General features: G+C 38.2%; 1 protein-coding gene across 1 annotated transcript; it reads right to left on the bottom strand.

The window, feature by feature from the left end:
- Nucleotides 1-201: 201 nt before the first annotated feature.
- On the bottom strand, nt 202-4461 carry LOC120092164 (V-type proton ATPase subunit d2). The gene is made up of 10 exons (XM_039050393.1): nt 3984-4461; nt 2960-3080; nt 2745-2852; nt 2503-2605; nt 2034-2114; nt 1859-1944; nt 1672-1731; nt 1542-1590; nt 757-891; nt 202-624 (listed from the first exon to the last, which is right to left on the bottom strand). The coding sequence occupies exons 1-10, from the start codon at nt 4162-4164 to the stop codon at nt 493-495; spliced, it is 1056 nt and encodes a 351-aa protein (XP_038906321.1). The 5' UTR covers nt 4165-4461; the 3' UTR covers nt 202-492.
- Between the last annotated feature and the right edge of the window lie 5763 nt (nt 4462-10224).

The raw sequence follows: 10224 nt of genomic DNA, 5'->3' as shown, positions 1-10224 counted from the left end.
AGTTTAAAAATAGATGAAGTGAAAAGATTGGCTCAAACTTGCAAACAATAAAAAACATATCAACTAAATTTAAAATCTCCTAGACGAAAATTAAAATTCAGGATTCAAATGACAAAAAGATTACCGCAAAATCATAATGCGAAACTTGAAACTTACCTTTCTATTTGTTACCAACCTCATCTGGAGTCCAACAAACATACCTGATGTATACAAAAACTTTATTATATAAACTCAATTTCATCTTTCTTCTTTCACACACAGTATCTGATATAATTCTTCTGAGTACAATGATTTCTCACTCAATTTTAAGACATTAATACATCAAAAAGAGCGCACTTATTTAGACAAAGTCTTGCATGGAAAGAATGTATGAACCCCCATCTCTGCAGCACAATATAGGATAAGATGGAGACAAGATTTTACAGTGAATTATGCAAAAACAGGAAACAAATATGATTAATTAAGACAGCTTTTGCTTTTTTAATAATCAGCCTAAAATATGAAGACAACACTGTCATGAACCCTCGATTTCTGGTTCTGAGCAACGCACTCCGAAATCCACATTAGGTTCCTAATCTCCTGTTCCCTCAACCTCATGTATGCAAAGAAAACACCATAATGGAACTGCATGTAAGGAAGAACTAAATGTTACCCCGATTCAATCATGTCACACTTGTGTAAGGTATGAACCAAAACTTCTATCCGACCTCGAAGTAGAATTGGAAATGGGATATTGATTGGGGAGTTAGAACAAACCTGTTGCTCAAATGCTAAGCATAGCCTTTTCACCTCCTCTTCATAGAATGCCTTGTCAAGCATCTGACTCTCTCCATATGATAGCTTGGAAAAAATTGACTGGTAGGGAGGGTATTTTTCCATGGCACCACGAACCTGAAATACAAAGTAAAAGAGGCTTCGGTTTAAGTTACAAACTAATCCGAATTAGCATAAACTACACTATCACATAATTTCGTAACTTCTTTTTTTATCAAAATTTCCAAGCAACAAATCATCATGGTTGACATAAATTTAGTCCCTAGATTATATTTGTTGTATCATCATGGTTACTTATACACATGGATGCTGAGGTGATGACTTGTTTTAATTAAATACCTAGTGATGATTTGACATAGCCAATTTGATAAAAATAAAACCAAGAAGGCCAGAAGCTAGTTCGGTTTTATCCACCCACTTCCATCAATTGTTTTTACTCATCTATCCTTGGAATAATCAGCCTGTCAGTGAAAATTTAAGTACCAAAGTTTGCAAGGGGGCTTAGAGTATGACCTGAAAGTATAAAACTAAAGCACTTATTTCAAACTTTTTAAAGCTCACAAACTTGCCAAATAGGCACAACACAACCACACAACCATCAAAGATCAAGTAGTAAACTTTTAACTTAACCAAAAATCATCTGCATTTTTACATTCTTACTATATTCATTGCAAGTTAACTTTCCAAAAATAGTAATCGAACCATAAGCCCAGTGTTAAAACTCGAATTCATGAGTTCCCAGCGTTAAGACTCAAATTCACGAGTACCTGATCAATATCCTCACAGATTGCAAGTTCCTCGTGCCCATAGGGATACCTGTTAATATGGAATCTCATTAGACGATGGTCCACTCAGTATATATGTAATTTAAAATATATTGATTAAGAAACTGCTTACAGTAAGCCAAAATTGGAATATAACTTCCTCCTGTCATCTCGGGTAAGCTCAGTGCCAATACTACAATAGATGAGATGCACTGAATTAAAGGAGATGCTGAAGTATAATAATCACCACTAGATTTCTTTTTAAAATAAACAAGAAATCTGGTGACCCAGCAAACATTTATTGACCAGCATTAAGATACCTATTTATGGTAATATTCACAGCCCTTCTATCAGCCTCAAAAGCAAGGAGGTCAGACATGATCTCAGCAGTGGCACCACCCAGTTTCTACCACCAAAATCAAATACAAATAGATAAGAAGCTGGGATATTTATGATAGAAAATGAAGACTTTATATCTTATTAATCTCCATTCACCTGACAGAACCTGTAGAAATCCTCTAGGTATGCCTTGTAGAGAGTGTTCCTCATAATTTCTATGTTCATGTCATCCAAATCCTAGCAAAAATAAGAGCAAACACCAAACCCTAGCATCAGCATGAATATGTACTGTACTTAATAGACAAAATCATTGCAGATCGATACCATGAAAATGCATCAGGGTGTCTCGCATCATCTGATATGACTTGGGAAGAAGTAATTATACAAACCTAGTTTAAATCAAAACTACAACGAAAAATTCAGTTCCCTAATTGAGTTCTCCGACACCGGTGCCTTTGTTTTCTTTTTACAAAAGAAAATGAAACACAATTAATTATGCACTTATGGCTGTAAATACAACAATCATCATACCATGAAATATATGCTACTATTTTAAAGTAAAATGCAAAAATAATAATAATAATTGAAGCCAATAATGGAAAATGAATGGAATCGAGCATTATACCTCAGATGTGATACACTCTGAGAAGTATGGAGCCAAGGGGGTGTCAACAAGCACCAATCTATAAAGTTCCCGCATATTCTGAGCAACTGCCAAGGTAGCAATGCTAGCAAAGAATAAAGAGAAGAAAAAGTGAGAAAATTTTCTGATACTGTCAACTTAAGGGTAAGATATACAATTTTTCTTGTTTGGAAGGAAATATCAGGCAACACAATCAGAACATAAAAGTTATCAGTTGATAGTACCTGTCAAACATGCCCAAAGGGTGGCACTTCTCCAACAGTTCCTGAACATCCCTCTCATGCAAGGTTCCAGTAACAATAAGGACAACATTGTCTATCATATGACCATATCTGAGTAAAAAATGCCATCAAGTTGAAAGTTCAAGATTATGATAGGGCAACAAAACACCAGACGCTGAAAATACAAAACTAACTTGCAGAAAAGGAACTCAACATACGTGATATACTCTAAGAAGGTAGACAGAGGCTCGGTGGCTTGGCACAACATGTGCTTATACTCATCAACCAGTTTAAGGGTGCATTTCTCCACAATGGTTGTTGTATGTAATGGAGATGGTTCTGCAAAATAAGTTGAAATTAGCATGTAAACAACATCTGACACCTTCAAGTAAGAAATGTAGCTTGTCCATGCAGGAAATTTTTGACGAGTTAGACTCACCTGTGCACTAATCACATAAGATATTTACAGAGTAATATTAATTGTTCCAAAATTTAAATACTGCACAACATTCTATTTCTCATACTATTAACTATAATTGTGGTTTCTTCATGTCCTTAATGAACTCTGAATTACAATTTCTCATCATGAATTATCACACAACAGCAAAGACAGTCTCTCTCCTTGAAAGGCAGGGATAGATACAGTGTGTGATGCCTCAACGTTCATTAGAAAAGAAAAACGGAGAGTCTCAACCAAAACCACATCGATCCTCTGTATTTACCAGTTCCAAAAATAGCCCATCAGCTCCATGACTCAAAAGTCAATCACAAAGAGGCCGTGTTAACTATTGTACCCACCAGCTACATTGCCAAAAATAGAATTGCATTTAAACAGTAAATCACAAAATAGTTACTTAATGATTATGCTTTACATTGAAGACATGGGACTCGAGAGTATACTGCAAATCTGGTGGAACCAGAGGCCTAAGTTCAAGTTCCAAATATCACAACAGAATCCATATTCTTTGTTCAAGTCAAATTTCTAGCTGTGTCAAAACACCGATAAACTCAACTCCCTGAAAAACCATTACAAGATCCAAGCCTTCCATTTCCATATTTCATTACCAGTTTGTTTCCCAGCAAATAAATTACTGTACCAATTTGCTCCCTCTACAACTAATCCAACGATCTAAATATACAAAAATTCCCCCAACTTCCACATCCAATTTCATAAATCATGTATGGAAATAACAATAATAATTTTTAAAAAAATAAAATGAAATAAAATCAAGGCTGACCCACCGTTTTGGAGATAAGGGCCATACTCAGTGGCAGAGAGATGCATCTTGATATCATCTAGGGTTTCGCACTGACACAAATTGTTATAATCAGCGGCGGTGAGCAACCCAGCCCTATGTCCCCGGACGATGGCCTCCAAATAGCCTCCATGAATGTTGAAGGTAAGCGCTTCGAAACCATACATTCTCTAAAAGATGATCGAAACGGTAAGGAATTGAAAGAGGAGAAGATCTGGAGTGGGGAAAGGGAAGGGGAGAGCAATGGTAAGAAACCAAACGCCTCCTCCGAAAGAAACCTAACGATGCAGAACTGTGAGGGGGAATTTGCAAGGCTAGTTGAAGACGAAGGAAGAGAAGGGCCTGGGAATCGGAGAATTTGAAGCTCTTTTTTTGCGATCCGAGTTGCAGAATCAGCAATTCGATTATCAAGAACAGATGGAAGAAGATGATGATGATGCCGATCGATCTGATTCTGATTGGAGAAAGAGTCCGAATAATTTGTGATATTACCGTATTACCCTTTTTATTATTATTTATTATCTGTATGAATAGACCAGCTGGAACAAATGGGCTGGACTGGGAGTGTTGGTCTCGGCCCTTTTTATTTTGGGTTTTCGTCTTCACTAAACGGGCTTTATTGCGTTCCAAAGCTATGTTCCTTTGCAAAAGATTTAAAATATATATATGAGCAATTTAGTACTAATTATATAACGATTTTTTTTTTAGAATATCACTAATTACATTATCTTTCCTAATAAATTTTCGAGATATTTAAATCTTTTATTATTAACATCATTTTCAATTTTTGACTTCATTTTTGTTATTTATTAGTTTCGATATTTATTTAATGCAAATAATATTTCAAATTAATGTTTCTTTCATTTTAGTATATTTCATTTTTTTTTTTTTTACATTTATAGCTAAAAATTGATCACATCTCCATTGAGATCTCAAGTATATATCTAATATACTGTAAAAATGTAAATTTACCTAGCATATATCATGGTTTACTTTTTAATGTGTTTACAAATATACAGAAAAATGTAAATATATATCGCATATATTGTTTGGTATATAAGACGATATATTTTACAATTTTTATGTTCTTGCATTTATCAAATATTCCCTAGTTTATTTCTAAAAAATTCAAATATGCACCGATTGTATTATATTGTATATATCAAACATATACTATTTTTTTCCTTTGGAGCTTCTTGCCGGTTTTTACTTTCATTTGTGAGATAAACAATTTTTAGATTTTTGAAAAAACTTTTCTTACTTGAATAGGTTTTGGGAAAAAAAATATCATTTTATGAAGTTCATAATCGTGAGATGATAAGGATGTCACATTGGCTTCAACAGCAGATGGAACCAACCTACGTGGAGCTGACGCTGCAACCATCGTGGCACCTCTCTCTCCCCAACCAATTCTGATACAACGGTCGCCTACTCCTTCACCTGCACACCAAAAAGACAAAAATTGTTTATAACAGATTCCTCCCCTTTGTCGTTTTATATACTCTTTTAATGTATAAATATCATTCATTCATTCTGTATAATACATATTCAAAAGAAGAAGAAAGCTTTCAATATATAAAAAAGAGAAGGAAGAAGAAAATTACCTTCCTCGGCTATATCTGTGTTGTCTCTGCCTCTTCATTCCTCTTTTAGCTTTCTGATTTGGTATCAGAGCTCTTCCAACTTTTAACAAGCTAAAAATGATCCAAAATGGCAAACCCACCAGTTACCTTGTTGCCTACCATTCCTGGAATCATCAGCAATGGAAATATCACAGGTCCACCCTTAAATCAATTACTAAACCAGGTTACATCCATAAAAATGGATAGGTCAAATTTTCTCCTCTGGCAAAATTTAGCCTGGTCGATACTCAGAAGCTATCGATTGGAAGGTTTCCTAACCAGAGAAAACCCCTACCCCAATCGATTCATCATCAGACAAACGAATGAGCATTCCGGTGAAAGCTCGAGTGCTGACCCAAGCCCTGTAACCTTAACAGAGGCTGAACTACAACCCAATCCAGCTTATGAAGCCTGGATAGTTGTCGACCAATTACTTCTAGGTTGGCTCTACAATTCGATGAACCAAGAGATTGCTACACAGGTAATGGGATACCAAATTACCAGAGAATTATGGGAAGCTGTCAAAGTACTAGTTGGAGTTCAGTCAAGGGATGAAACTGATTACCTTAAGAGGATGTTTCAACAAACTCGCAAGGGCGCCTTGAAGATGAGCGAGTACCTAATCTTAATGAAAAAGTATGCTGACGGTCTTGCTCTTGCAGGTTTACCAGTGTCTCCTCTTTATCTTATATCCCAAGTGCTGTCTGGTCTTTATGAAGAGTATAATCCAGTTGTCGTAGCAGTGTAAAGCAAAGGGACAACTCGGTGGTCTGATCTTCAATCTGATTTGTTGTCCTATGAGAAGAGACTTGAGTATCAACTTGGTATCAAAACTAGTATTACTGGAATGAAAAACGTGTCCATCTCCTCTAGCTCACCCTCAGTCAATGTCGTACAAAATAGTCCCAACACTTCATCAAATACCTATCGAAATCCCTATGGGAACAACCAGTCTTCAAACAATAGGGGTGGAGGAGGAAGAAATAGAGGGCGTGGCCGATGGAATAGTGCTTCTATAACTAGGCCAACTTGCCAAACTTGTGGAAAAATAGGCCACAATGCTGACATTTGCTACTTCAGGTATAATAAGAAGTTCAACAACCCTCGACAGACAAACACTCGAGTTGAATCTACTCAGCTTCCATCAAACAAACAACAAGAACAGCCTACGTCTGTTTTACTTGCTCACTCGACGGTTGCCTCCCCTAAAATAGTAGCTGACTCCAACTGGTATGCTGATAGCGGCATCTCAACTCATGTAACCAGTAGCCCCACCTTCCTCGAATCCTCTTCCAGCTACACTGGTACTGATAAAGTTGTAGTTGGTAATGGTACTCCTCTCACTATATCTCGGTCTGGACACTCAAATCTACATACTAAGAATGGTATCCTGTCCTTACTAAACATACTATATGTGCCTGATATTGCCAAAAATCTAGTCAGTGTATCCAAATTAGCCAATGATAATAATATTGTGGTTGAATTTCATGCTGATTTCTGTATAGTTAAGGACAAAGACTCGGGAGTGGCATTTCTGACCGGCCGGCTTAAAGATAGACTCTACCAATTGGACAATTTCAACCAATTGATAAATAATGTACCCTCTACATCAGGATCTTAGGTGCTCGCTTGACTACTTGGTCATATCAGTCTTCTTCACACTCTCTATTCGCAACTAGCACAACTGTCTCTAAGTCACTTCTCCATAGGCGATTAGGCCAACCATCCCCTAAAATTTTGTCTAAACTTATTAGTGGATGTAATCTGATAAACGTTGTTAATGAAAAGTTTTTTTTGTGAAGCCTGTCAATTTGGGAAGTCACACAATTTGCCATTCTCTGATTCTTTATCTCGTGCTAAGCAACCTTTTGACTTGGTTCATACTGATCTCTGGGAACCAGCTCCAATATTATCAACATATGGATATAGATATTATGTAATATTTGTGGATGACTTCAGTAGGTTCAGTTGGCTCTACCCTTTAAAAAGAAAGAGTGAAACCACTGCTACTTTTCAGAATTTTCAAGCTCTTGTTCACATTCAGTTTAATAAAACCCTTAGGACTTTACAAATGGATGGAGGAGATGAATATAAACCTGTTGCTCACATGTACAATTAGCTGGGAATTCAAATACGAATGTCTTGTCCATATACATCAGCTCAAAATGGTCGTGCTAAGCGTAAACACCGGCACATTGTTGAGACAGGCTTAACTCTCCTTGCTCAAGCTAGGTGCCTCTGCATCTATGGTGGTATGCTTTTCAAACTGTTGTCTTACTTATTAACGCCTTTCCTTCTTCTACTCTTCAGGACATCAGCACAATGGAAGAACTACTTGCCAATTGGACCTATCATCCATCAGAGTCTTTGTTTGCGCCTACTACCCTCATCTCCGACCCTATCAGTCTTACAAATTTGACTTCCACAGCAAAAAATGTGTGTACCTTGGTCCCTGACCAATGCACAAAGGCTACAGCTGTCTCACTGATGATGGGAAAGTTGTCATCTCCCGTCATGTGATATTCAATGAAAAAGATTTTCCCTTTCAAAATGGCTTTACAAATGTCCAGTCCTCAAACCCTTCCACCCTAGCTCCCCCAATCACTACTTGGTTTCCCCAAGCTTCTATAAATTTGCCCTCATTCTGTCATTCACCTGTCACCAACTCTCCTTGTCCATCTCAGCCCCCACATAACTTCCCTGATCCCTTATTGGTTCTAACCACCCCACAATTCAGTCCTCGCTTACCTTCTTCAAACTCTCCTCCAATATTATCACCTTAGTCCTTACATTTTTCTCCTAGTCCTCTTACAGACTCACCTCCAACAAATCCTTCCCCACCGTCCCTATTACAACACTTACCACCTCCTACTCAACCCTTAATAGGCAATCACCCTATGATCACTAGAGGGAAGATTGGTGTCTTCAAGCCAAAATCCTGGACCGCTGAGCTTGTCACCGACCTTACTCAAACTAAACCGTGCACTGTCTCTCAAGCCTTATCAATTCCACAATGGAGAGCAGCGGTTGAAGAACTTGCAGACCTACAGCGCACAAACACTTGGACATTAGTCCCACATACCTCTGCTAACACTGTTGTTGGACGCAACTGGGTTTACCGTTTAAAACGTGATGCAAAAGGGTCTATTTGGCGGTACAAAGCACGCCTTGTTGCCAAGGGCTTTCATCAACACCTTGGATTTGATTACTTCGACACTTTCAATCCTATTGTCAAGGCCTCTACTATCAGAATTGTCCTCACACTGGCAATATCAAATCATTGGCCACTTCGTCAAATAGACTTCAATAATGCCCTCCTCAATGGCACACTAAAGAAGGCTGTCTACATGTCTCAACCTCCTGGTTTTGAAAGTACAACTCACCCTTACTATGTTTACAAGCTCAATCAAGCTATCTACGGCTTAAACAAGCTCCTCGAGCTTGGAATGATGAACTCAAAGCCTTCCTCTGTCGAACCGGCTTCAAAGTAAGTTCACTTGATACCTCTCTTTACTATATGTGCACCTCATCTACAATTACCATACTTCTTGTCTATGTGGATGATCCGAATCTTATAAGTAGTGATCCAGCTCACATTGATTATCTTGTGTCAACCTTCAATAAACAATTCTCCCTTAAAGACCTCGGCATACTCAGTCAGTTCCTAGGTATTCAAATACATTATACGCCATCTGGTCTTCACCTTCATCAGGCTCAGTATATCACTGATCTGTTAGCCAAGCTTAACCTTCAACACGTGAAGACTTGTCCAACCTCTACTGCTCCTGGCACCCTATTGTCACTTAATATAGGCACACCTCTTCCTGACCCTTTTCTCTATTGAAGCACAGTTGGTGCTCTTCAGTACTTTACCAATACCCGACCAGACATAGCCTTCATTGTCAACAAGTTAAGCCAATTTCTCCAATCTCCCACTAATGTGCAATGGTCAGCTGTCAAACGAGTACTTCGCTACCTACCTGAAACAACTCAGCTTGGTCTAACCATCAATTCTGATCCACATCTTAACATCTCAATCTATTTTGATGCTGATTGGGCTTCAAGCCTTGATGATCGAAAGTCTATAGCAGTCTACTACATTTACCTTGGTTCCACTCTCATCTCTTGGTCCTCTAAGAAATAAGCAACTGTGGCACGCTCAAGCACATAATCAGAGTACAGAGCCCTTGCTCATGCTGCCACTGAAATCATATGGGTGTGTAACCTTCTCATTGAAATTGTCTTCTCCCTAACTGGCATCCCCGTTCTTTGGTGTGATAATATGGGTGCAGGTGCATTGGCCGCCAATCCTGTCTTCCATGCTCGGATTAAGCATATCGAAATTGATGTGCATTTCATTCGAGATCTTGTCCTAAGTGACCAACTCCATGTGCGGTATGTTCCCTCTATAGAGCAGCTTTCTGATTGCCTCACCAAAGCTCTTCCAATTCACACCTTTTCAAATCTTCGAAGCAAGCTTGATCTAATATAGTTAGCCTTTCGCTTGAGGAGGGATGACAAGGATGACACATTGGCTTCAACAGTAGGTGGAACCAGCCTATGTGGAGCTGACGCTGCAGCCACCGTGGCATCTCTCTCTCCCCA

The sequence above is a fragment of the Benincasa hispida genome, chromosome 11 (assembly GCF_009727055.1).
Source record: "Benincasa hispida cultivar B227 chromosome 11, ASM972705v1, whole genome shotgun sequence".
Lineage (NCBI taxonomy): Eukaryota > Viridiplantae > Streptophyta > Magnoliopsida > Cucurbitales > Cucurbitaceae > Benincasa > Benincasa hispida.
Note: the sequence above shows the minus strand (reverse complement) of the source record. Positions and strands in the feature narration are given on the sequence as shown.